The 26,640-nt window shown below is 57.7% G+C and overlaps 2 protein-coding genes across 9 annotated transcripts; both read right to left on the bottom strand.

Moving 5' to 3' along the window:
- Positions 1-147: 147 nt before the first annotated feature.
- NUMA1 (nuclear mitotic apparatus protein 1) lies at positions 148-21,864 on the bottom strand. 8 transcript variants are annotated; one of them, XM_038132185.1, is made up of 27 exons: positions 20,135-21,864; positions 17,378-17,450; positions 16,337-16,425; positions 14,548-14,627; positions 14,324-14,419; positions 13,763-13,845; positions 13,595-13,675; positions 13,241-13,325; positions 12,745-12,871; positions 12,052-12,206; positions 11,558-11,675; positions 10,006-10,123; positions 9,530-9,670; positions 9,065-9,187; positions 5,935-8,022; positions 5,257-5,298; positions 4,248-4,316; positions 4,035-4,145; positions 3,736-3,954; positions 3,491-3,636; positions 3,152-3,395; positions 2,143-2,422; positions 1,909-2,045; positions 1,587-1,796; positions 1,135-1,245; positions 886-1,047; positions 148-680 (listed from the first exon to the last, which is right to left on the bottom strand). In XM_038132185.1, the coding sequence occupies exons 2-27, from the start codon at positions 17,417-17,419 to the stop codon at positions 645-647; spliced, it is 5,193 nt and encodes a 1,730-aa protein (XP_037988113.1). In that variant the 5' UTR covers positions 17,420-17,450; positions 20,135-21,864; the 3' UTR covers positions 148-644. The 8 variants fall into 8 exon arrangements, with proteins under 8 accessions (XP_037988113.1, XP_037988089.1, XP_037988101.1 ...); XM_038132161.1 differs by lacking the exon at positions 20,135-21,864 and adding an exon at positions 19,683-20,128; XM_038132173.1 differs by lacking the exon at positions 20,135-21,864 and adding an exon at positions 19,683-20,128 and having other exon boundaries at positions 2,158-2,422.
- A 145-nt stretch (positions 21,865-22,009) lies between these two features.
- On the bottom strand, positions 22,010-26,503 carry LAMTOR1 (late endosomal/lysosomal adaptor, MAPK and MTOR activator 1). The gene is made up of 5 exons (XM_038132301.1): positions 26,314-26,503; positions 24,460-24,605; positions 23,422-23,499; positions 22,845-22,971; positions 22,010-22,608 (listed from the first exon to the last, which is right to left on the bottom strand). Exons 1-5 carry the CDS (start codon positions 26,353-26,355, stop codon positions 22,516-22,518), a joined length of 486 nt encoding a protein of 161 aa, XP_037988229.1. The 5' UTR covers positions 26,356-26,503; the 3' UTR covers positions 22,010-22,515.
- Positions 26,504-26,640: the final 137 nt, after the last annotated feature.

The raw sequence follows: 26,640 nt of genomic DNA, 5'->3' as shown, positions 1-26,640 counted from the left end.
CCCTGGGTGAGCATACTGCCTTGGGACACCCTGTGTAGTTCAGTAGTAGTTCAGGGCAAGAAGGAGGTCATGCTTTTCCTCCCCTTAAGCCCTGATAAGGGTTCCAGTGCATGTGGACTGTAGGAGGAAGAAGGCAGGACCCCCAGATCAGGTGAAAAATACACTTTATTTACAAGTAGAAACATTTAAAAATGCTGCCTCAGCTTCCCTGGGAGGAGCAGGAGGACAGGGCAGGTGGGGGGGGGTCCCACACACAGGGAGCAAGGGTAGTGGCCCGAGGGATGCTAAGTTTCACCTCTGTCCCTGTACCTGAGGCTGCAGGATATCCCTGGGGAGAGCTCAGCCCCTCCAGCTGCAGCCTGGTGCCAGCCCCTGCACCCCTCTGTGTTTCTAGCCCTCAACCTCTGTGCACCCCTTTGCCTTGGGTCCCAGAAGGGTTTAGGATGACAATGGGTACAGGAAGGGCAAGGGGGCCTTGCCATGCCCAGGGCACCCCCCCAGTTGTCAGTGGGTATGCAAGGCAGTCGTGTCGGTGGCCCCACCTGTTCACCCTCAGTGCTCCTGGGCCCTGGGGGGACAGGAAGAGGTGAGGGGGTGCAGGTGGAGGCCAGGGCAGAGCCAGCAACGCAGGGACTGGGGAAACCTCAGGATTGCTTGTCCTTACGTGACTGGCGACTGGCCTGGAAAGGACAGAGCAAAGATGGGAGGTTAGGAACCATGAACGTGACAGAGCCCCATGCTGGGACCTGCTGTTGCCACAGCACCCCAGGGACAGCAGGACTGTCCCCCTTTTCTCCATGGCCTGTATGAACCCAAGGCAGGAGTTGGGGGCACTGGGCTGAGCATGAGCTCAGAAGTGTGCCCAGGGGGTCAGGCAGTACCTACCTTGCCCTTTGGGGACTTGGCGGTGGCGATGCGGGATGAACGGCGGGTGCCGCTGGAGGATGTGGGAGTGCTCCTCTGGGCGACTGCCCGGCGCAGCAGGCGCCTCCCCAGCTCCCTGGGGGTGTTGAGGATGCTGAACGCCATCGACTGGCGCCTCTGAGCCTGCAAAAGAGGGGCAGGACCATTAGCTCAGGGTGGGACAGGACAGAGGGGTCCCTCCTGATCCCTTTTTTTCCCTCTGAAGCTTACTTGTGTGGCTGGGGCTGGCTGCTCGCTCTCTTGACTGATCTGGGAGCCACTCTGTGCACTGCGGTCCTGGGTGGTCTGGGGCCGTGGGAAGCAGCTAGTTGGCTTCTTGGACTGCAAAACAGGGGACCAGCTAGTACTGCCATCTGGGGGTCAGCCTGCGGTAAGGCTGGCAGCAGTGAGGGAACTGAGGGGCCATAGGGAGGGGATGTGATTGAGGATAGCAGTGCCCAGGGAAGGCAGAAGGCTCAGCCCTTCACCTCTGGAATGGCCTCCTTGCCAACACTGGGAGCATCACAAGTACTAGACACACCCTGGATGCTGGGAATACTGGACACTGGAATCCAGGATCAGTGGGAACATGGGGCGAATGGAGGCCACAGCAGCTCCCTCAAAACCTGGAACACCTCTTGTTCCCAGTAGGGTGCTGTGATGGGGGACTGGGCTGAGCTCACCGGGGGGGTGTCAGGGCCTTGGTGGGTCTCCTCCGAGAGGCGCTTCCTCCGCTGCCGGGTGGTGATGCTGCTGGCTTGGCTGGAGGCCTGGGTGCTGCGCTGGCTGCTGGCGATGATCTGGGAGGGCTGCCTGCTGCCACGTTGCAGCGTCTCTTCTGGGTCCCCCATCTTCACATCCTCATCTGTGATGGTTCCCAAGGAGGTGGAGGGCTGGGGAGGGGAATGTGGGGATGTTGCCAAGGGGCACTGTCTGTTCCCACGCCCCCTCCCAAACCCCAGTTCTGGACAAAGGGCTGCCTGACCTCCCCCTCCCACCCCTTACCATGCTCTCTAGGGGGTAGCTGCTTTTCAGGTGGGGGGGGCGGGCCTGGTTCCGCCGCTGCAGCTCTGCAATGCGGTTCCAGTCATCCAGCTGCTCCGGCTCATCCTGGCACATGCCCAGCTTCATGGTGTTCCGGCCTAAATCCAAAGCAAGGAAGGATGAGGGGGTTTTCAGGTAAGATCTGATTCCCCCAAGCCAGGGCAGAACCCCACAGCCAGCAGTCCAAGTGCCTACCCTGCCCACACGCACCGAGGCTGGAGCTGCTGGTCTGCAAGCGCAGGGAGCTACGGGTGACTGGTCGGTACCCAGGGAGGCCCAACAGTGCTGAATGGCCAGGGGTCTTCTCTGGGGAGGAGGCTTCCAGCTTTGCAAGAGTTTCCTGGGAGGGGAAGCTGGTGAGGGAACGGGTGGAGGCTCCTGAACGCAGACGGCCCTTAGCAGGGGAAGATGTTTTTGTGGACTGAGCCAATGGGATGTTCTTGATGCAGACCAGTTCCTCAGACTCTGCCTGTTTCTGGGAGAGAAAAATCCACAGATGGGTTTAGGTTGAACAGACCTTAAAGCTCATCTCCTTCTACCTCCTCCTTCCCTTGGCTGGGACACTTTCCACTAGACCAGGTTGCTCTAAGCTGCATCCAGTCTGGCCTTGAACACTTCTAGGGATGGGGCAGTCACAACACCTCTGGGCAACCTGTGCCAGGGCCTTGCCACCCTCACAAGGAAGAATTTCTGCCCAATATCCCATCTAACCCTGCCCTCTGTCAATGGGAAGCCACTCCCCCTTGTCCTGTCACTCCAGGCCTATGTCCAAAGTTCCCCTCCAGGGCTCTTGGAGCCTCTTTAGGCACTGGCTTTAAGGGTCTCTAAGGTCTCCCTGGAGCCTTCTCCAGGCTGAACATGCCCCCCTCTCAGCCTATCTCCAGAGCAGAGAGACTTCAGCCCTTGGAGAGCTTCTGTGACCTCCTCTGTCCTTGCTCCAGCAACTCCATGTGACTCTGATGTTGGGGTCCCAGAGCTGGAAGCAGCTCTGCAGGTGGAGTCTCACCAGAGTGGAGCAGAGGAGCAAAATCCCCACATTGCACCACTTCCCACTGTGCTGGGGAGCAGCTGAGGACATGGCTGGACTTTAGGCTGCCAGTGCACATTGACAGGTCATGTTCAGCTTTTCAGTTCCCAGCATGCTGGGTCCCTCTGCAGTGCTGCTCCTGATCCCTGCATTCCCCAGCAGGGGCCCCCTGCTCACATCTGTCATGGTGATGTTAATGGTAGTGCGGCGCCGGGCAGAGCGGGTCTTGCACCCGGAGTCGAGCGAGAAGTCACCCGGGAAGTTGGTGCTGCTCTCAAGCTGTGATGGCATCTCAGAGCGGATGGGAGTAAAGTAGAGACTCTCCAGGGATGTCTTCCCCAGGGGCAGCCGCTGAGACAGCAGTGAGTCTTCACTGTCTGATGGCACCACTGAGACTTCCAACTGAGAGCTGGTAGCCTTCCTGCAGAGACAGGGGATGAGGGTGGCACCAGCAGGCTTACCAGGCCATCAGGAACAGTGGATTTTTGGGGTGCTGGAAGCAGATTGATCTGGTACCTGGTGGAGTTGAGCAGCTGTGCCTCATCGAGGCTATCAGTGCTCTGGTCAACCACACTCTCGGAGGAAGTCTCATGTCCCTTTACTGTGGCAGTCTTCACCTGGAACTTGCTGAGTTCCTGCACCTGTCGTTTGGCAGCCTCCACCTGAATGGGAAGCAGGGAGGAATGGATGGATCTATCCTCCAAATGAGGTGTAATGGAAGCAAGGACAAGGAGGGTGAAGCTCACCTATGCCATACCCACCTGAGCTTCCAGGCTGTGGATCTGCCTGGTAAGATTCTTGCAGCTCATCTCAGACTCCTTGGCCTGCTGGATGTTCTGCTGCAGCTCCTTGGCCAGCCTCTCCGATTTGCTCTGAAGCTCTGTGTTCTCTTTCTGCAGGTGCTCCATGGCCTTCAGCTTCTCTGATAGCTCCTGGTTCTGCTGCTTCTTGGCATCATAATGACTTTTTGCTTTCTCCATCTAGGATATAAAGCAGAGGAATCCTGTCAAGCTGCCCAGCAGTGTCAGGGACAGCAGGGCCATACTAGCCCCCAGCATACCTGCCCTTTGTAGTGCTCAGCTGCCTGTTCCTTCTGGGTGAGCTGCACCTGCAGCTCTGCCACCTTCTCCTGATGGCTTGTGACTGCTGCCTGCAGCTCCCCTTCGAGTGCCTGTGGGCAGGGAAGAGAATGGCTTAGAGGCAACCCAGGTGAGCCCCCTGGCAGCACCAACAGCTCCAGGGCTCAGCCCCCAGGTTTTTGATCCCTCTTTACTTTAACTCTCTGCTGCTGGGTCCAGGTGGCCTTCTCATGCTGAGTCAGCTTTTTATTCAGCTCGTCCACCTGGAAGAAAGAACATGGCTTGGTGAGACCACCTCCAGGCGCAAAACTACAATCTTCCTGTGGAGGAGCACAGCCCCTCCTCTCTAGCCAGCTCTAGGGCACAATGAGGAAATTTCCTGCCACAGGGTGACCGTTCAGCACCACCCACTGCCAAGGAAGATCCCAGGACACGGCAAGGTGACAGTCACCCCATGTTAATCCTTACAGCAAGGCTGGCTGGAGCTACCCAAGTGTAAGAAGCAGCCACATGCTGGAAGCAAAGCCTGTGTTGAGTTCCCAGTGCCCAAGCACTTGCAACCTGGAGTCCCACAAGTCAGCCAGCACTCTTGACACAGGTAGCTGGCTGCTGCAAGTTCTGGCCTGGCCATGCTCTCCCTGCTCCAGGGGATGCTTGAGGAGCCCTCAGCCCCCTGGTCATAGCCACAAGGTCGCTGCAGAGTCCTGGGCAGCGCTGGCTGGGACTGGACAGGGAAATGTGGCTTTTCCAGCATTGTTTCCCAAGTGCTAACTCCCATCACATCTGAGATCAGTGCTGCTCTAGCCACATCTGGACCATGCTGTCTGAGCGCAGCTGTTCCTATCAGCTGTGCCAAGAGCTGGGCCTTGGTTAAAGGTGAGGGGAGAAGCCATCCCAGCACTGATAGTCCTACACTGAGGAGCCCTGGATGCTCCTGGCAGCCACTTGCTGCGTGTGCTGCCATGGGGTATGCAAGAAGACATGCCAAGTTTTAGGCACTAATGTGAGGGAGCAGGTAGCAGGATGGGATCCCAATTGCTACCCCCCTGGAGGTAAAGGTGCCCAAAGACTTGGAGCTAAGTGCCCCATGGCTGGGTCCATACTGTGAACAGTTCACAAGAGGCGAGGGCGACTCCAGCAGGAAGTGACAAACAAGGACGGCTGTGTGCTGTCACTGAGCAGCCAGCTCTTGGTATGTGTTACCTGCTTAGTTTGGTCCTTCTGGATTATCTCCAACTGCTCCACCTTCAAGCACAAAAAGTAGAGGTGAGTACACAGCTGAGACATAGGCTGTCATTTAGGTCTGAAAAGCCCTCTGAGACTGAGCGCACTGCCAAGACCACCACTAATCCACATCCACATATCTGTTAAATCCCTCCAGGGACAGGGACTCGATCACTGCTGTGGGCAGACTGTGCCTTGGCTGGACAACCCTTTCAGGGAAGGAATTTTTTCCTAATATCTAACCGAAGCCTCCCCAGGCACAACTTGAAACTATTTCCTATTGTCGTGCCACTTTTTACCTGGGAGACCCCCATCTAGCTGCGTCCTCTTTTCAGGGAGCTGTTTCACCCTTTCACAGGAGAGACAGTCACCCCCTCAGCCTCCTTTTCGCCAGGCTTAGCCCCCCTCCCACCCCCAACTCCCTTAGCTGCTGCTCATCAGACTGGTGCTCCAGATCATTCCCCAGCATCGCTGCCCTTCTCTGGAAATGCTCCAGCACCTGAATGTGACAGTCCCTTTCACACTTAAAAATGTGTCCCACACCCCTAGTCCCTGTGCTGAGCAGGACATGGATTCAAGGGTGTGCAGAAGGCTGAACCTGCCCATTTTCCAGGGCTCCCCCATCCACATCCCTCCTGCTGGGAGTGGAACCCTTACCTGACTTGTCAGTCTCTGCTTCTCTTCCAGGAGTTTCTTCCTCTCTTCCAAGGCTGCCGCCTTGCTGCTCTCATACTCCTTACTCAGATCCTCCAGCTTCTGTACTGCCTCCTTAGCCTCCTGCCTGCTGCTGGTCACCAGCTTCTCAGATGCTGCCCGCAGCTGCTCCAGCTCCTGCATGTGCCGCTCCCTGGCCTGGCCCAGTTCTGCCTCAAGCTGCCGCTGCCCTTGGCTGCGGCTCTTGCTGAGCCCCTGGTTCTCCTCGGCCAGCCGAGCATTGGCCTGTTGCAGCCCTGCCAGCTGTGCCCCCAACTCTGCTGCATCAGCCTGCAGACGCTGAATGGCCCGGTCCTTTTCTGCCAACTGCTCCCGCAGTGACCGCACCTCAGCCACCTCCAGCTTGGCCTGCGCTAGCTCGGCTTGCAGCATGGACACAGCTTTTGCTCTCTGCTCCAGGTCCTGGTGGTGCTGGCTTTCTAGAGAGGCATGCTTGGCCCGAGCGCTGTCGAGCTCCTGCTGCAGAGCAGCCAGGAGCTGCTCCTTCTGTAGGCACTTATCCTGGCAGACCTTTGCCTCCTGCCGCAGCTCATCCTCCCGCTCGCTCTGGCAATGGCGGTCTCTCTTCAGGGCCTCAATGGTCATCCGCTGCTTCTCCATCTCTTCCTGGCACCGCTGCACATCTACCTTCATCAACGAGCACCTCTCAGCTGCACGGGAGGCTGCGGTGGCCATCTCTGTCTGCAGCACTCGCAGCCTCTCCTCTAGCTTCTTGCTCTTCTCCGACTCAGCCAAGATCAGGCGTTTCAGCTCCTTGCTCTCCCCTTCCTTCTCTGTCACCTGGTGATGGAGGATGGAGATCTCATGCTCCAGGCTGCTGATCAGGCTGTTCTTCCTCTCCATCTCCTGGACACACTGGGACACTTGTTCCTTCCAGCTCTCCTTCTCCTGCACGGCAGAGCGGAGGGACACCAGCTCCTTCTCTGCAATCCGCAGCTGATCCATGGTGCCTTCCAACTCCTTGGACTTGAGCTTCTCCTGCGACAGCTGATGGGAGACTCCCTCCAGTGCCTCAGCAGCTCTCTGGGCATCCGCCTCCAGCTTGGCCACATGCTGGGCTGCTGTTTGCTCTGCCACAGCCATCTTCTCCTGCAGGGATGAAATCTCGGCCCTCAGCTTCTGCTCTTCGCTCTCCTTCTCTTTTGCCCATGACTGAGCGCTGGTCAAGTCAGCCTGGAGGCTAGCCAGCTGCACTGCCTGAGCCTCCAGCACAGCCACCTTCTCCTGCTCAGCCTGCAGCTGCTGACAGGTCCGCCTGTGCTCCTGGCTCAGCACCTCCATTTCCTCCTTCAACCGCCTGCACTCTTCGTCCTCCCCTCGGGCAGCAGGAGAGGCTCCCACAGGCAGCTCCTGGCGTGTGGCCAGCTCCTCACCCTGCTCCGGCAGAGCTGGCTTCTGGCCCTGAACCAGCTGCTGTCTCTCTGCCTCCAGCTCAGCGATCCTGGCCAGGTTGCCTTCCAGGCACTCAGCTGCCCGTCTCTTCTCGTCCTCCAATATACCCTCAGTGTTGCGCAGGGATTCCTCCAGGAAGAGCAGCTGCTCCTGCAGGCGGCTGTTCTCCCGGGCCAGCTTCTCCCTCTCAGCCAGCCTCTGCTGGCTCTCCTTTAGCCTGCCTTCCAGCTCCTGCAGCTGGGCTTTCAGTGCCTCTGCTGCCACTCCCTGCTGCCGTTGGGCACCCAGCTCCAGGATCTCGGCTTCCAGTTCGCTGACCTTGCGGCTCAGTGCAGCCTTCTCTTCATCCACGGCCTGCAGCTGGCTGCTAAGGGATGTGTTGGCCTGCTGGAGCTGCTGCAGGGCAGAGTCCCTTTCCCGCAGGGCCTGCTCATGCTGGACGCTGAGGGCAGCCAGCTGCTCAGCCTGGCCCTCGGCAGCCCGTGCCTGCAGGTCTCGCTTCAGTCTCTCTTGGGCCCGGTGGCTCTCAGAGAGGGAGCTCTGGAGGCTGGTGACAAGGCTGTCCAGCTGCTGCTTCTCCTCCTCCAGCTGCAGTCCTTTGGCTGTGAGGCTGGACACTTCCTGCTTCAGCTCCTCCAGCTGGCAAACAGAAAAGCAGGGAGACTGTATTGAGTCTGACTGAAACAGAGATAGTGCTGCTCAGCAGTACCCAAAACACTGATGTGTTATCAACACCTTTCCAGCTACCCATGCAAAGCACAGCACTGTGAAAGCTTCCAAGGGAAAACAAACTCTTAACCCCCCCAGGAAGGGTCTGGGAGTGGGCAAGATCCTGGGAGGGGGCACAATGAGGCCAACTGACACAAATGAACTAAAGGCAATATTCCACACCATATGATGTCAGTTCAGATATAAAAGCTAAGGGATGTAGGAGAAATGGAAGGCAGTCATTGTTTTAGTGTTTGCCTTCTGGAGCAACCACTACATGTGCTGAAGCCCTGCTTCCTAGGAAGTGTCTAAACATCCCTCGCTGATGGGAAGTAGAGATTAGCTTTTCCCTTTGCTTATGCACACATAAACTTTCACTTTTCCTTTTTTTTTTGCTTTAGTAAATTGCCTTATCTCAACCTACTAGTTCTTTTCCATCTTATTTTTCTCTCCTCCGTCCTGCTGGGAAGGGGAGTGATGGCGGAGCTTGGTGGGCACCTGGTGCCCAGCCAAGGTCAGATTACTACAGCAACAAAACATGCACCCCCTAGGTATTACTCAAGCTGTAGCCAACATGCTCACCAGAGCCTCATGTGCTGCATCTGACTGGGAGCTGCCCAGTGCCTGCCTTCCCTCCCATCGCACCCCCAGGGCCCCTTGCTTTTCCCTGAGCCTTGTGCCACTCTGCTCCCTTGAACCAAGCACCTTCTTTTCACCATGCAGGAGATGCTCTCTTCACAACCAGTTAATGCTGTGGGAGGCTGGGGAAGCCACCAGCTCCCTAGCAGCAGTATTTGCAAATTCAGCCCAAAAGGAGCTCTCCCAGAGTGCTCAGCCTCACATCCCCTATCCAGCAGCAGAGAGCAGCAGGCTCTGCCCCACATGGCTTTGCCATGCATCTCCTAGAACCTGCTGCTCTCTCCAACTGGAGTAGTTCACCATTCCAGCCCTTGCTGCAGGAGCCCCAATGTACCTTCAAAATGTCCCCCATGACCTCTCCCTTCTCCTGGGTGCTGCATTCCTCCAGCTTGGCCAACTGGTCCTCCAGCATAGAAATCTTTCCCTGTAGAATCTCGATTTTCTCTTCTGAGCATTTCTGGCAACAGAGATGGGACTGAGCATGGTGCAAGACAGAAGAGCCAACCAACCAAGGAGAGGTACAGTCACCCACTCAGTATTGACACCATGCTTTTCCAGCAGCTTTGTCTCTCCCCACTGCAAGGACAGAAGCCTGTCCCACCATGGGGAACCCTTCCTAGGAACAGGGAGAGGCTTCCCACAGGAGCTGACAGTTACATAGCTTCTCCCTGTGTGCTGGCAAACATGGGCAGGAGGCTCCTGGCTGCTGCACCCTGCTTGCAGTTGGCATGTCCCCCAGCTGGGAGGGGCTATGGGGGAGCTACAGGGGGGGAACCCACCACTCCCCAGCCCTCCTGACCTTATCCTGCAGGGCTGCATGCAGCTCCTTCTCCAGCTGTCGCTGCTTTTCCTGCGACTGTGCCATGGCAGTGTTGTGCTCCTCTGAGAGCTCATTCAGGGCTCGTTGTAGCTGGACCATATTGCTGGCGATCTCCCGCAGCTGCCAAGCGAAAATCCACCCAGTCCAGAAGAGAGGCAGAGTATGCCTTTGCTGTTCAGGGCTCTGCCTACTCCCCATTCCCAAGAGCTGCAGCACACATGGGCATCCTGGGTTCTGGGTGTTCATCACATCCAGGCAGCTCCACCCAGCCCCCCACCAGAGTTCCTATTTGGATCAGGATCCAGAGCCCAAGGCAGGCTTGGTCACTGGGTCAAAGATCTCATTAGCAGAACCATAATCACCCCAACATCCAGCACTGCCATCAAATCCTCGCCCCAGGCTCCATCACAACCAACTGGGCTGTGGGGACATGGAGAGGACACTGCACCCCATACCTTGAAGGAAAGATCCCCATTCTCCTCGGAGAGCTGGTTGATTTTTCGGTCCATCTGGGCTTTTTCAGTCTTCAGGTCCTGGCACTGCCTGAAGGCCTCGTGCAGGCGCCCCACCAGGCTGTGGGAAAGGAGGTGTTTAAGGAGGTGGTGCATGCTGGCAGCAGGCAAGGATATCACCAGGGATCGGTGCTGCTGGATATTGCCACAGAAACTAAAGATTCCAAGGGATCTCCATGCCTTGTTGTGACTCTACCATCAATCCAGCTCTAAAACTGGGTCCCAACAGGTGGCAAAGGAGAGTAGACATAAGCAATGTTTGTGCTTTGCAGAAGCCCAACTGCTCCAAACTGAGAGCAGAGGGAGCTGTGGGACTCCAACCACCCCCCTGCAAAGAGAAATAAGTGAGGAAAGGACAAAAAGACATGGCACTTCCAGTGGAGGTTGAGCAGCCTTCCTGAGTAAACAATGGCATAGTGACAGAGCAAAGACCAGGACACAGTGTGACAGGTGATTTCAAGTGTGTGACGAAGCCCAGTACACGGGATCAAAATAAAGGCCTGGGAAATGTGCTGGAGTCAGGAGTTCCAGGATCACCCTGAAAGCTTCCCCTTTTCCAGGGCAGGTGAGAACCACAAGGGCAGCACACCCTTTTCACATAACAGGAATAGCTGCTGCCATGCAGGGTTTGGGTTAAGAGTGGGCTGTTAGAACAGGCTGCATGGTTTGGGACTGGATCCATGCCCACTGCAATAAACATGGGCTGTAGGCCATAACTGCCCTGAAGGCACAGGCAGCGTGATGGTGGCACAGCTGTGTCATGGGCTCATCCCACAGTGTGGGCAACAAGGGAGGAGGGGATTCTATTCCTCTCTGGTAAGACCCCATCTGCAGAGCTGCCTCTGGCCCTGGGGTCCTCAGTATCACAAGGATGTGGAGCTGCTGGGGCAAGTCCAGAGGAGATGCTCCAAGGGCTGCTAGAGCCCCTCTGCTCTGGAGACAGACTGGGAGAGACCTGGGGGTGTTCAGCCTGGAGTTGAGAAGGCTCCAGGGACACCATGGAGCACCTTCCAGCACCTAAAGGGGCTCCAAGACAGCTGGAGAGGGACTTTGGACAAGAGTCTGGAGTGACAGGACAAGAGGGAATGGTCTCCCACTGACAGAGGACAGGGTTAGATCGGATATTGGGCAGAAATTCTTCCTTGAGAGGGTGGTGAAGCCCTGGCATAGGTTGTCTAGAGAAGCTGTGGCTGCCCCATCCCTGGAAGTATTCAAGGCCAGGTAGGAGGGGGCTTGGAGCAACCTGGTCTAGTGGAAAGTGTCCCTGTCCATGGCAGGGCATTCCAGCTGAATGAGCTTTAAGTTCCCTTCCAACCCAGACCCTTTTTTGATTCTGTGCCTGTTGTCTTCTCCCCAGCAACAGAGGAACAAGAAGGTTTGTTTTCTCCCCTGTTCCATGCACTGCTAGGGAAGAGGCAAACAACATAGAGTCAGGGAATGTGGGAGTGACAAGGTCCCACCTAGGACGAAGGAAGGGATGTTCCTGGAGGATTACCTCTCATTCTTCTGCCTCAGCTCCTCCATTTCTTTGGGCTCCAGCCGGTCTTCAGCTTGCTTCTCATTGAGCTTTACCAAGCGATCAATCTGCTGCTGCATCGTGGTGATCTGAGCATCTGGGGAAGGGGGCAAGAAAGGGCCCATTACCAACTTTTCATGTCACCTGAAGCCCCCACAACAGCATTTCTGCACAGAAACTCTCTGTACAGAAATGACCCCAGGAGATCAAAGAGCCAGGCTCCCAGTGCTGCTGCTCAGCATAGGTGTTGCTTCAGTCACGGCTTTTGTTGCCCAGGATATATAAGGGAATACAAGATGGAAGAAGGAACCTGGAGTCTCACTTTTGGCATGGCAGGATGGACCATGCATGAGCAGAGTTGTGGTGGGGTCACAAAAGAAAAGTCAGAGAAACAAGGGGAGATCTCTCAGAGAAACAAGGGGAGATTCTACCCCACAGAGCCCTCCCTGCACCCCAGGATGTCCTGGACTGACCCTTCTCCATGACGAGCTTGTGATTCTCTGCCACCTCCACCTCCAGCTCTTCCTGTTTCTTTCTCTCAAAAGCCAGCTGCTCCTTCAGCCGCCGCAGCTGAAACTGGGGGGTCTGCATGATGTCCCCCATGGGCGAAGACGGAGTGCTGGGCAGGCTGCAGGGAAACACACACAAGCTGGATTATCCTGAGCCAGCCCAGGCCCCATGCAGCCAGACCCACTCTGCTACCCCTATCTCTGGGGCAGGTTCTCCTGCCTGGATCCCCAAGGAACTGCTGCCTTAAAAATCTAGGAACAAAACAACAGACATACAAAACAATTTCAATAAAGGAGGTAATATAAAAGCTGGTCTTTTATTGGAGGCATCCAAAGGCAGATATGGAAAAATGCCTCCACTTGGAGACACGGTTTAGTGGTGGTCTTGGCAGTGCTGAGGGCAGAGTTGGACTCAATGGTCTCAGAGGATTTTTCCAACTTGAATAATTCCATTATTCTTAAAGAGAGCCTGAGCTCACCTCCATCATCCATCCCCACATCATGCCCAAGCAATGTGCAGCAGGAGAGCACCAAGGCAGAACAGAGCATTCCAGGGAGTCAGCATGCAGCCTGGCTACATCTGTAGGTCCCAAAAGCCGCCCTACCCACTCCTCCCTTCCTTCATTTCCCTTGGCAGCCAGAAGGCAGGGCACATACTTGGTGCTGGGGAAGGAGGCAATCCTCTGCAGCTCCAGGAAATGCACCTCTCGCTTGTGCGGGAGAGAGAACAGTGGGGAATGTTCCTCAGAGCTGCTGCTGGACACACTGGACAAGGACTGCTCTGCTGGAAATAAAAAGGTAGAAGAAGGCTGTGATCTTTAATATCTAAGAGGCTGAGCCTCACAGGAACCACGAATTCCAGTAGGGATGGAACAGCCAACTGAGGAAGCCATAAACCTGCCCTCCTGCTCCACAGTCCTTCCCCAGCAACGCTGCTCCTACAAGACTATCAGCATCCCCACCCGCTCCTCTCCTTCAGGGAAAGGCTGAGGTACTGCTGAGTAGGAAGAGCCAGTAGGTCTGAGGTAGCCCTACTCTTGGAGTTTACAGGGGACTGTTTTGTAGCTGAGCACATGTGGGTTGTGCAACTGCCTTTACGGCTGGGCAGCTACAGCAGCACAAACAGGAGGAAAAGCCAGGGCCCAGCACTTACCTTTCCTCTGCAGAAATGGCTCCAGATTCTCATTCAGGCACTCCTCATTATCCAGCACAAATTTGACAATTGATGCCAGTTCAACCTGTGTTGGAGGAGCTGCAGAGTTAGTGGCTCTGCTGCAGGTCACAGGCAGCACCACAGCAGGCATGGGGCGGTAGGCAGCTCCCTGCCTGCCTGTGCTGCTTCCCACACTTGCCTGCAACAAGCTTTTGATAGCCCAAAACCACCAGTGCCCACTCCACATTGTCTTCCAATGAGACCCAGGAGGGCAAGTTTCAGAGCACCTTCCCCCAAAGGAACCGTTGCTTCCCCCTGCACCCCAGATCCAGCGGAGAACCCCAAAGGGATTACCTGGGTCTTGTAGTCAAATTCATTCCAATCCCCAGAGTTCTTGGAACTCATGGAGGTGTGATACAGAAGCAGCACGGCCACCTGAGCAAGGCAGGAAAAGCATGACTACCCCAGGCCAGTCACAAGCACAATGGTGCCATCTGTTACTAAAACATGCCACACAGTTACCTTGGCCAGAGCCAGCTCCTCTCCATCCAGCAGTTTCTGTGCAGAGACAAGGTTTTCTGCAGCCAATTTGTGCCGGCAGTGCTCTGCAACATGAAGCAGAATTCCCAGTCACACAAGAGCCTCTGGGCACACTGCCTCCCCTAAGGTGGCACTCATGGCCAGGAGGGCACTATAATGCATCCCCAGGGAGAAGGGACATGGGACAGGATGGGCTCCAGAGCTGAGATCTCAGTGGTCAGCCTTGGCCATTAACTCTGACCGACTTTCGTTCCCCTCCCTGGAATTCCACCCTAAATCCCAGCCTCCCCACCTTGGCATCTCCCCTCCAACAAACAGAGCTCCATCTCTGGGTGGGATATAAGGTGGGATATGGTGTCTTCCCTCAAGGAGAGGCTGAGCAAGAGTGTGAGATACTTCCCATTTCCCCTCCCAGGATTTCTGTTTGGGCAAAGGTTTTCAACTGGGATTTGAAGAGCTTGACTCCAGGTACCCAACTAGGAAAACTGCTCCAGGCAGCATCACCAGAACAGCCACTGGCACCCTGCCCTTCACACCCAGGACCTCCTTTGCTGTGAACACAGGCTCTGATAAGGATTTCCATCTGGAAGTTTCCCCTTCCACAGGCTGCTGCAGGAAAGCTGCTGGCACCTCGCAAAGCTGTTGATGTGGGGTGAGGGGGTCACTTTGTGGAGAGGGAAGCTGCAGACAGCAGACCAGACTCTCTCAGAGGTCAGGGGCACCGAGCAGGGGCAGTCACTTTCCCCAGCACCAGCGGAGGGTCTTACTCTGCAGGAAACCATGGATGAAGGAGATCCTCTCTGGCAGCGGCTGCTCCAGCACAGACTCCCCCTCGTTGCTCCCGTGGCTGGAAGAGTGCAGGGTTTGCATTAACTCCTTCTGGAGGGATTAGACCAACGCTGAGTTTCATGCAGCAGGGTTTGATGAGCCAGGGGCTGGCTCTGAGGAGCTGCTCTGCCTGCTGTCCCCACACCAGGGCCAGCAGAGCCAGGACCAACCGCGCGATGCACGGGAGCGGAATCCCCCAGAATCCCCCTGCTGGGAGAGCAGCTGGAGCCGGGCAGCCAACACCCCCCCAACCCCCCTCAGGCACTGCCTCCTACTTTGCCTGCCAGCTCCAGCATAGCACAAGGAGCTTGTGGTGGCCCCACTGGCCGGGAAGCTCCACAGGGCTCCGTGCATGGAGCCTCAGGCTTTTCTTGCTGGATTTTGGGGAGGCTGACGCTTCCTCTTGCACTTATTTGTGACTACACTCTTCCTGAGCAGCCACCTGTTCATGGAACATCCTGAGTTGGAAAGGACTCACAAGGGTTATTGAACCCAACTGCAGCTCAGAAATGGCACGCCCAAAACCCACACCAATCATGCTTGACCAGCACTGCTTCTGTACTGTCTCTTACTCCCAAGGTGCCAAAAACAGGAACCTGGCCTAGGACAGGGGCTGCCACAAGGATTTGCTCCTCCTCACAGACTTCCCCTTGTGCCACTGGGAGCTCCTCAGATCAGCCAGCTGCTGTGGCAGCTGCCCTGCTGCCCCCCCACTTTATCAAGCAGTGGCCAGGCCTCTTTAGAGAGCATGTGCTACGAGGATCCCTACTAATCCGAGCTGGAGCATAGACCCAGGAGATTACCCAGGTCTGACTAAATATATCTGCCATGCAGGCAGCTCCTTCCTCCCCACCCACTGCAGGCAGATCCCTGCTCCAGGCAGGCTCTCCTTACCCCGCACAGGAGGTAATTATAGTAGACAGGCTCCCAGTGAGCCTCCCACCGGAAGGGTTTGAAAGCAATGCATGGCAGCTTCACACCCCCTCAATTTGTTTTGCCAGTTCCTTAACCACCAGGCTTTGTCCCACCTCTGATGCACATTATGGCCTGGAGATTTTAGTTGCCCTTGTTCCCAGGGAACAAACACAATTCCTGAAGGAGGCATTCCTCTCACCCCTGCCCAGCCACCTCAGGTCCCAGGATGGAGCACACAGGCTCCATCCTGACCACACTATACTCAGCAGCAGCCTGACATGCCCAGGCAACAGAAGCACTTAATGAGGCAGAAATGGTCATTCTTTACACTGCTTTCCAGATACAAGGTTTCCTCAGGATCCCAAGGTTGCCACTCAGGAAAACTTGCTGGGCTGTTCCCTCACCAGAGAGGCATCAACAGAAATAAATAATCACCTGCGCAGCTGCAGGAGCCCCCTGTGCCACTGGCAGCAGCACTCAGGTCTTTTCTACAATGCCAGGAGCAAGCCCAGATGTTAAGTGCCAGATGTGGTAACAAGTCTCAAATGACAGGAACTCTGACCAAAACACTCCCTGGGCAGCTCTGTGGGACCCATCAGCTCTGCAGGCAGACCCCAGCTGTGCAGTGCCATAGAGGAGATGGAGATCTCAGCATCTCATAGGCCAGAGGAGGAATAAATACCCCAAGACCCCCACTCCCACTCTGCCCAAGACAGGAACCCCCTTAACTCCTGGGGGCTGAGGCCATGGCTCCAGAGACAGCACAGACCCAGCTGCATGGCTTGAAATGTGTACACAGCTCCCCATACTCACATTTTGTGGATAATTCTGATGAAGACACTACAGTCCTGAAGCTGGGACAGATCATTGAGGGGATCAGGACAAACCTTTGTGCTGTTCACCTAGAAATGGAGTGGGACAGTCAGAAGGCAGAAACCAAGACAAAACTGTGCTGTGCCACTCACCACCTCCAGTCCTGGCAGGGGACAGCAAGACTGGTCTGGGGGTGAAAGTAAATCCATCCCAGTAAATCCACCCCTTCAAACCACCCCTGCCCAGAGAACGGATGAACGTGATGCCCACAGCTCCACATCTGGGAGTCTGGCACAGGTCCCATTTATCACGCTGCTGGAGCTCCCTTCCCTGGAGAGGCTGAGAGACTGGGAGTGTTCAGCCTGAAGAAAAGAAGGCTCCTGGGAGACCTCAGAGCCCCTGCCAGTGCCTAAAGGGGCTCCAAAAGAGCAGGAAAGGGACTTTGGACAAAGGCCGGGAGTGACAGGACAAGAGGGAATGGCTTCCCACTAACAGAGAGCAGGGTTAGATGGGATACTAGGAAGAAATTCTTCCCTGTGAGGGTTGTCCAGAGAAGCCATAGCTGCCCTATCCCTGGAAGTGTTCAAGGCTAGGCTGGATGTGGTTTGGAGCAAGCTGGTCTAGTGGGAGGTCTCCCTGCCCATGGCAGGGCATTTGAGTTGAAAGAGCTTAAAAGCCCCTTCTAACCCAAACCATTCTATGAGTTTTCACTCGGACACACCAGTGCTTTGTGAGACAGATCCAACAACCCCTTTGCAGTACAGCTGCTGCCTGCTTCAGGCTCAGCTCCATCTCCCAGGCAGCTTCCATGACCAGACCAAGCCATTCCAGCATTTCTGGTTGCTCAACAGGAAGGGTGAGCAAGGCTTCTCCTGCAAACACCCACCTGCCCAGGAACAGTAGGAACTGCACTACCCTAGGAGCTGCCCCAGCCACAATCCCTCCTGTGACAAGCCCCAGCATCAAGCCTCGAAGCTGCCAGTGCTGGCAGCAGCATGTCCCACCTAGGCAGCGAGCTCCAGCAGAGGAGGGGGGACTTACCCAAGCAAGAAGAGCAGCAACTCTTGCGCTGTGAAGAGACATTGTGGCCAGCCTATCAGGTTCCTGCCCAGACCTAAAAACACCAGCAAAGGGGGAGGGGGGATAAAAAAGGCAAACTATAGTAATTATGTTACTAAATTACTTGCACCCAACACCAGGCATTTGTGCCCACCAAGGAAGGATGTGTCCCTGCATCTGGCCAGCTGTGCAGGAGCAGCCAGCATCCTCCTGCTTCCCCACAGGCTCAGAGTGGGGAGCAATGCTGAGCAGCAGCCAGGTCCACTCCCACAGATTAGGATCCTGACAAGGGGTCAATGGAAAACTGCTGCTTGGGCTCCTCATTCTCCTGCTGTGCCTTCTCCCCTCCTTCTCGCCTCCAAACGTCACTAACATTTCTTGCCCAGCAAGGCAGTGGCCAAGCCATTGAAGCACTGCCAGCTCCCCTTCCCACTGCTGCTAGTGAAAGAACCACCTGCTGGGGGCACAGGGAGCTCGTAGGGCATGGCTGCATTGGGTGGGAGCAGGGATGAGCTGCCCTGACGGGATCTGGGATCACTGCCAGGTCCCCTTCACAGCGACCTTTGCCTCCATGCTGGCTGCCCCCAGTGCCACTTGGTAGTCTTCCAGGGGAGGGGACTGCTGGGAGCCAAAAAGTCACCCAGATGAGGAGGGGGCTCCTCACCCTGTATTGCACCTGGACACCTGCACCATGACGGGCCAGGAGCCTGGTCAGGATCTGCAGCTGGTCAGCACAGCACAGCCAACCAGTCACAGTGGCTTTGGGGACTACAGAGCTCCCACTGCCTTCAGTCCAGCTAGGAAGCATGGGATCCTCAGCAGGACAGGTCCTCCCTCCAATTTGGCTAAAACCCAGCTCCCTGTCCCATGGCTGGGTCACTCAGCAACTACTGTCCCTCCCCACGGTGGCACAGCCAAGACCTCTCTCTAAAAACCCACCCAAAGGCAATGGGCAAAGCACTCGAGCAGCACTGGATGCACACCTTCGGAGAAAACCGTGTCCCACAAGCGTCGAGCTAGGTTTTACCAGAACCAGTCTGCAAACACACTGGTGCCTGGTGTGAGATCTGGACGGGCAGGGCCACCCGCTCCTGCCGCGGTCACAGCCTGGCTTGTCACTGGTGACACTGGCCACCCTGAGCGTTTGAGACAACGCCATGACCCTCCGTGAGGACGTGCCATTCGTGATGGCAGGCGGGAAGTGGCTGGGGAGCCCGCCAGCGGCCGTGAGCGCCTTCCAGCCGCATCCCCGCAGACAGCAGCTGCAGGGGGGCGGTGGGGACCGGGGAACGAGCCCCGGCGGTGGCGGCGGCCGCGGCGGCATTGTCCTTCCCCTCCTTCCCCTGCGCCGCTCGGGTCACAACACGGCGTTACGCAAGCCCGCGCTCCGGAGCTCCCGGCGTGCCAACGCGCCGGGGGACGCGTCCGCGGGCCCCGGGCTGTCCCGGGCCAGGGGTCCGGCTGCGGGAAGCACCCGGGCGGGGTGAGCGACCCACGGCAGACCCCGCGCACGGACGGGCCCGCAGCTGGCGCGGGGCAGAGGGGGAGCAGCCGCCGACCCGAGCGCCCGGATGTTGGCGAGCCCGGCGCGGCCACCCGCGGCCCGGGACCCGCACCTCGGGGGCTGCCGAGGGGCCGGGCCGGGAGCCGTACGCTGCGGCGAGGCGGCGGAGCTAGGCGAGCTGAGCTCCGCCGCCCCCGCCTCGCTCCCCCCAACCCCGTGGAAAACAAAACAAGGAAGAGGCAGAAAGTCTTTGTTGGGGCCTTACCGGGGCCGCGCGGCCGTCGTCGGCGCGCTGGGGTTAATCCGCCATGAGTTCTGGCAAGCCGGGCAGGGCCGGGGAGCCAGCGGCCACGCACAAAAGAAAAGTTGTTGAGCTTCTCTTCGGCGGGGCTGGCAGGCGGCGGTTCCCCTTCCTGGCCCTGCGCCACCCCACGTCACCGCGCCAGGGCCGCGCTCGTTAAAGGCGCACGGCACAGAAACCTCCGGCGCCGCGCCGCGGGGAATCGTCCGACCCTGGACGCGCTCACTGCCGTCACCCTGCACAGGCCGAGTGGGGCCGGCACAGACCCGCTCCCGGCCCCAGCGCAGCTCAGGAAAGCCGAGGCTCGGCAGAGAATGGCCCTCGACGTCTCCCCCTAACCTGACTGGAGTCACATCCAGCTGACCCCTGAAAGTCTACCCCCGATACGCACACACACTCCGCGGCCAGAGATTCAACAGGAACCGGACCCTACGGGTCACCAGCTAGACCAGAGAGGACTCGGACGAGGAAGGGACGCTCACCCCTCGCTGCTGTTCCGGAGACTCTCGGAAGTCATCTCCGCAGCGCCTGGGCTGCCTGAGGAGGCTCAGGGCCGCAGGATGGGGCTGCCCCGAGCACGGCACAGGAAGAGCACAAGGAGAAGGTTCTTTCAAACCGGCGCTGGGGGCAGCAGAGGAACTCGCAAGGAACGCGGCCGCCGACTGCCGCTGGCGAAGGTTCCGACTTTGCCAAGCCCCGAGAAACGAAGAACCACACGCCCGAGCCACAGCGCCCCGGCCGCGACCGCCCCGTCCTTAGGGACGGGGACGCCGCTGAGCTTGGCCCGAGACGGAGGCTGTGCCACAGGCGTGCCCCGCCCGCCGAGGGTTCCGCGCCTTGCCCACCTCCGGCACAGCCTCGCTCTGCGGCCCTGAGATCCCGCCGAGGGAACCACCGGGGCCCGCCCCGCGGGTGACCTCAGCTTCCCCCGTACCGTGACCGTGGCTGGGGATCGTGTCCGTCTTCGGCGTCGCCGGGGCCCCAGCCGTACTGACGACCCTCTAGCACACCGAAGCCGCCCGGGCCCGGGCCGCGGCCGCTCGTACTCGAACGGCGGCGGCCGCTCTTACTCGGCCGCTCTTATTCGAACGGCAGCGCCCGCCCCCGCTGCTGCCCATTGGGCACCGCCGGGCCGGGGGGCGTCACTCACGCGGGGTCCGGCGCTCACGTTGGACGGCAGGGGAGAGCGCTCTGCCGGTCACCGGGACGCACGCGGGGCCATGGGCTACTTGGGGGACACATGCAGCAGTCCAAGCGAGGGAAGCCCTAGTGTCTGGGGGGTTATAGGGCTGACTGGGACCAAGGGGAACACAGGCAGGAGACACCCGTGAAGGTATAGTGACACAGATGGGACCACGGGAGCGTGTGGGAGTGTGGGTCTCAAGCCTCCAGTCAGAGGTGAGGACACGAGGGGAGGTTGTGTGGGGCCACTCGGAGTACTAGAAGCCCACAGCGACACGTGTCAGGGGACACGTGGGGGACTCTTGCAGTGTGTCACATGCAGACACCCCACTCTGCCCTGCAGTGCCAGCTAGGCAGGGGTCCTCACCACCTCCCAAACCTGTGCTCACCTACTAGTGGGGCCTCGTACCCCCTGGGGGGTCCTGTGCTTGTCCCCGTGGCCACAGCCCTATTTCATCCTGTAGAGGCCCAGATAAATTTAATCGTGGACTGGATTGTGGTGGCACCTGTCCCCACCACTGCCCAGGCCCCATCAAGACCAGAGAAATGCTTGTTAGGCCTTGGCCTTCACAAAGAGCAACCAGACTAAGCCACTCTTGAGCTTATTGGATATAATCTATTCCAAGGAACTAACAGATGTTTATTGAGCATCTGTTTTTTAATGAACAGACTTGGAAACTTATTTTTCTTGCCTGAGTAACAACCCAAGTGGAACAGTATTTTTGCTGTTGAACCTTCAACCAACTCAAATTGTGGCCAGGATGGAAAATTACTATGACTAAAGCCCACTCTCTTGCGACCTTCTAGACAGCAATCCAAAGTGAGACCCTTTGAGCTCTCAATTATAAAGGGCTAATGCATACTGAAGCCCACTCTCTAATGACCCTATAAACCGCAGTCCAAAGTAAGTCCCACTGAAGCATTCTGTTCCCAGAACATAGGAGAGCTAATGCATGTGTCTCAAACATAGATAACTGGACGGCTGTGGAGTCAAGCAAGGACTGTTGGTAACAAACAAGGACTGTTGATATTAACACGCCAAGAGAAAGAAAAAGATGTGGCTGAAGAAGGGAGGCAAGGTGAGATAGGGCAGCACTGGAAAAACATCCTTGTTGTAGTTCCTGCTGATAAGCACAAGACAGTACAGCATAAGCACAGGAATGAGTGGCAGGAAGTGGGCATGGACTATAGGGTAGGATTAAGATGACCAAAGACCCCCAAACCCCTTAGACCTATTTCCAGGAAGACCTGAAAGAACTGACTGTGCATGATAACTAATTTTGCATAGAAAATGAGAAATCCATCTTCAGACTGAGGAAACCTATCCATAAAAAGGTACCCTGCAATTTCCATGCCAAGTGTATAATTTGGTAATAAAACTTTCTGATGATTTGCAAGCCCTGACTTTTGACATTCCTTTCAACCATGAGCATTTAGGAATCTCAGGTGCCTCCTTCCCCTTTAAAGGTGGGTCATCATACATTCCCTGTCCCCTTGTCCTCTTGGCCCTGTGGGACATGATCGAAGAGGTGACAGGTGTCAGACAGATGTGTGTACTCGCCCCACCAGGGTATGGCTCCCCCATCACGTCCATGCTGTGTCCGACAGAGAACAGTGGAGACAGGCACTGGATTAAAGTGGCTTTATCTACTGTGGCAAAAAATAATAATTAAAAAAAAAGAACAAAAACAAAAAACAAACAACCAAAATAAAGGTCTAAACATGTAAAAAGGAGAAGGGATGGTGTTGGAGCCACCAGGCCCCATGCAGAGCATCACATCTGCCTGGCTCCAGCCCACCCATCCTGGTGACCTGGCACATGGTGCTGACCCACACCAGGGCCTCCTTGCACCGGCTGTTCCCTTTGTGCTTGTCCCTGTGCAAGGCAGCATCCAGCTGACACAGCCTACTCCCCACGCACACCCACCCATCCACGAGGAGGAGAAAGCCTCAAGCAATGCAGGTGGGCTCAACGCGCCAATGATGGGTGCCTTGGCATTTAGTAGGAAACGGTATCTGTCCAAGTTCTGTGGCAGCAGCATGGGGAGGGAAGGGATATAAAGAGAAAAAAAAAAATCAGGAAAAAACCAAAAAACAACCCAAAGCGCTGAAGCAGCAGTGCTGGGGGCAGGTTCAGGGGATGCCAAACTGTACAACCAGTTCTTCTTTGGCGTCGACACGGATCTGTGACAGCGCACTGAAGGCATAGGCAGCTATCCGGGACACCTGCAGGCAGGAAGACATGGCTGTGTCACTGGTGGGTACTGAAACTCCCGGTTATCCCAAAGAAACAGTTGCAGGAGGTTAGCCTCCAGCCCTAAGCCTGTCCTGGGCTTTGCTCCCACCTCTAACAAGGCCTTAAACCTGACCTAGGGGGCTCTGGGCATTACTGCTCCTCCAGGACGAGGATGTGACTCTGGGGAGCATCGCAAGGGCTCAGGGCGCAGCCCAGCCCTGCTCACCTGCTGCAGGTCTGCAAAGGGGACAGGGTCGCTGGCGAGCACTTGGTGCGGTTGGTTAGTCAGAGATGGCAGCAGCGGGAGCTTCTTCCAGTGCGTCAGGTTGTTGCTGAGCATGGCCAGGCGTGTGCTGTAAGGGGAGAGCAGCGAACATCAGTGCCACGCCAAGACGTGGGGACATCCAGAAGATGGGTGCTGCACCCCCAGGCACCCGGCACCCCCAGGGGGAGAAAGGGAGAGCAGTGGTGCTGCACTCCCAGCATCCAGCCCTCTTCACTTCCTGCAGCTGGAGGATGAGGGAGCTTCCAGCTCTCCCACACAGGCAGAGTAGAAGCAGTCACATCCAGCCCCTCACCATTTGCCCCAAGAGCTGGGTGAACACAAGAGCCCTTTGTCCTGGGCTCTGCTGCCTGCACTGCCATCAACCTTCCCTGAGCAGGCTGCACCCTGCTCTCTGAGATGAAGCAGCCCTTCTACCTGCCGAGTTCACTCCCCCAGGCCAGAACCCCTGGGACCTGCCCAGGGGCACACACAGGTGTGAAGGACTGAGGGCACCCCAGGGGAGAAGTACAGATCCCACCTGTACTGCCTGGCTCTGTCCATGTACTCATGCTGCTCCATGCCCTGGGAATCCGCTGCCGACACGTCGATGATGTTGCTGCAGAGACACGAGACAGTGGCTCGCACTGGAGGCTCATTGCTCCTCCTGAGCTCCCTCCCCATCTCAGAGCATCCTCTGACCAGGGCAGACAAAGTCCAGCACCAGCACCCCAAAACAAACATCTCAAGGCCAAACTCGTCCAATGAATGCTACTAGCTGGCCACAAGTGTGCCAGGCTGGACTGGCTGTTCGCCAGGAGGGAAATGCCAGGGACTGTTTGCCCACAGCTGGCCTGGGGCAGAGGCTGCAGGAAGCTGGGGGCTGGTCTGGGCTCTGGGGAGCTTAGCATGCAGCTACCTGAAGAAAAAAAGGAACCACTGGGAGGACAAAGTGTTTGGCAGATGTCCTGAGAGCCCTGGTACTGGGCCCTGGGCTCACAGAGAACCCGGGCGCTTGCCCAGGGCCCTGCTGCAGCCCCACTGTGTGCACCCCACAGCAAAGCAGTGCTCAGAGCTGCTGTGGCCCTGCGTGCTGGACACACACCAGTGGCCACTAGCTCTCCAGTGTCAGGCAGGGGAGCAGAGGAGCCTACGAGCATCCCAAAGCCCTCCCAGCCAGGCTGGACACAGCCCTCTCCCCACACTGCCCGTGTGCATTTGAGGAAAAGCCTCCTCAGAAGGGGATACAGGGCTGCTGCCCCTCCAGCCACCCTCTCCACATCCCCATGGACTCACTTTCTTACCCAAACCCTGCCCCTACTTCCAGCCGAGCAGCTGAGGGGTTACCTCACATCTGGGGTCTTCTCTCTGTGTCCCCATGGGGCTCAAAGCTGAGGGAGGGGCTGTCTGAGGGCAGAGGGACATGGGGGGCTCTGCCACAGCTCCTCCTTTCCCCTCAGCATGCACGGCTGATCACCGAGACCCACAGCCAGGCAGCCCCCAGCTGCATGTCACACCCAGGGGCACCGCTGGTCCCCGAGGCATGCTGCCTGCCCCACGGGCATGGCCTGAGGCTTACATGGCTGTTTTGGCGAGGATGGAGGACAGCATGGCCTGCTCATCGGTGCGTGCTGACGGGAGGTTGTGGTAGCTCTGCTCCGCTCCGTTCAGCACCTTGTTGGGCGGGCTGGCTGCTGGCTCCAGCAACCGCTTTGTCTCTTCCTCCTGAGTGAAAGACAAGAGTAAAATCAGCCCTGGCTCCCCCACACCAGAAGCACTAACCCCAGGGGATGAGGCAAGTCTCACCCTTCCCTCACCAGCCAGGAGGGCTCCCTATGCATCCCAGTGTAACCCAGAACAGCCTCAGCTCTGCCAGGCACCTCTTTGCCCAATTCTTTTGCTTTTTCCCAGATAAAGCCCCTCCAGCCACAAAGGCAGCAAGCGGCTGAAATCAGGCAGCACATCTGGAGTGGCCAACCTGCAGGGAGGAGTCTGCAGCCAGCACCAAAGGGCATGAAACTCTGCAGCTAACGTGGACCTACTGTGCCCCATCCCAGACTGGGCACCACAGAGAGCCCACCCTGGCATAGCAGGAGGCTCACCTGAGCCAGGTGAACCGCATCTGCCAAAGCCCAGGGACTGTGTGGGGTTGGGGGGGTTCCCAGAGTCACAGGGCATGTTCCCCCACTCACTCCAGGAGGTGCAGAGCTGCAGCACAGCCCTTGATCCTCTGGCTTGGCTGAATGGTGCTGCAGGGCTTGTGAAAAGAGCCCAGTAGGGAGATCATGGGCACAACACCCATGAGAACAAGATCACAGAATCAGTAAAATTGGAAAAGCCCTCTGAGCCCAACTGTTCTCCCAGCACTGCTGAGCCCACCACCAAACTACGTCCCTAAGTGCCATGTCTATAGCACTTTTAAATCCCACCAGGGTTGGGGACTCCAACGCTGCTCTGGGCAGCCTGTGTCACAGCTGTACAACACTTCTAGGGAAATGTTCCCGAATATCTAACCTACACTTTCTATAGCACAACTAGAGGCCCATTCCTCCTGTCCTGTTGCTTGTTCCCTGGGAGCAGAGACAGTCTTCCACCTGGCTCCACCCTCCTGTCAGGGAGCTGTGGAGAGTAAGAAGGTAATCCTTGAGCTCCTTGCAGGCTGAGCCCCCTTGGCTCCCTCAGCCACTCCTTGTGCTCCAGCTCCGTTCCCTTCTCTGGACACGCTCAAGCCCTTCCATGTCTGTCTTGCCCTGAAAGGATGCTCAGCCTGTGACCCATGGTGAGCTGGGAGTGCATCCACTTCTCCACACACGCCATCACTGGCATCTCCAGCTCTTCCCTGGCCACAAGCTTCCTCTCCCGTTCCTCCTGCTGGGACATGCTGCTGCGTTACTCTAGCCCAGGCCCTTCTCCTTCCTTTCTCACGATACAAGTGGAAGCCGGCTGGGCTCCCCCTGGGACGGGCTGTCACAGCCCAGCTCTGGCTGCAGGGGGATTAAGTTTCGCGAGACAGGTGACAGCCCCAGTTCTGCCCCAGCCCCTGAGTTGCGTGGCAGTCACGCTGTCCCAAGAAGGAAAAACTGGCGCTGCTCCCGCCGGTGCCGTCTGAGGCCTTGGACTTACACCTGCAGCGGGACGGCGGGAGGGTCTGGCTCGACCCCCGAGCCCCCGCCTCCAGCCCCCCGCGCGGCACCGGGGGGACACACCAGGAGGCGCGAGACACGCGAGGAACGAGTGACACGAAGGCGGCGACAGGCGGGAGCAGCGCTCAGAGGGACTGCCCGGGAGCGGGGAAGGGCCGGGCCCCGCCGAGGACGCGCGCCGCCTGCCCCCCCGCAACCGGGAAGCCCCGGGAGAGCCTGGAGTGGGGCCGAGCGTCCCTCCCGGCGCCACCCCCGCCGCGGGCCTCGTGTTCCCCCGGCGCCAGGCCCACCTGGTCGGAGGCCTCGGCCTCGCTGCTGTAGCAGCAGCCCATGGCGAGCGCGGCCCCGGCTCCGGCACGGCCCCGCCGCGCGGTCACGTGAGCGCCGAGTCACGCCGGTCACGTGAGCGGCGGGGGAACACACGGACACACGGACACACACACACACACACGGCCGCGCCCGCCGCCAGGGGCGCGCGCGCGGGGGTGTCACATGGGACGGAACGATGCTCGCACGTGGGCTACGTCACGCGGCCTTGCGGGCGTGGTCACGTGTCTGCTGCCAGGGCACCGCCCCCCGGCGCGCGCGCTCCCGGTGTGTTCCGAGCGCGCGGCCTC

Source organism: Motacilla alba, chromosome 1 (assembly GCF_015832195.1).
Source record: "Motacilla alba alba isolate MOTALB_02 chromosome 1, Motacilla_alba_V1.0_pri, whole genome shotgun sequence".
NCBI classification, from domain to species: domain Eukaryota; kingdom Metazoa; phylum Chordata; class Aves; order Passeriformes; family Motacillidae; genus Motacilla; species Motacilla alba.
This window is presented reverse-complemented; position numbering and strand designations above follow the sequence as displayed.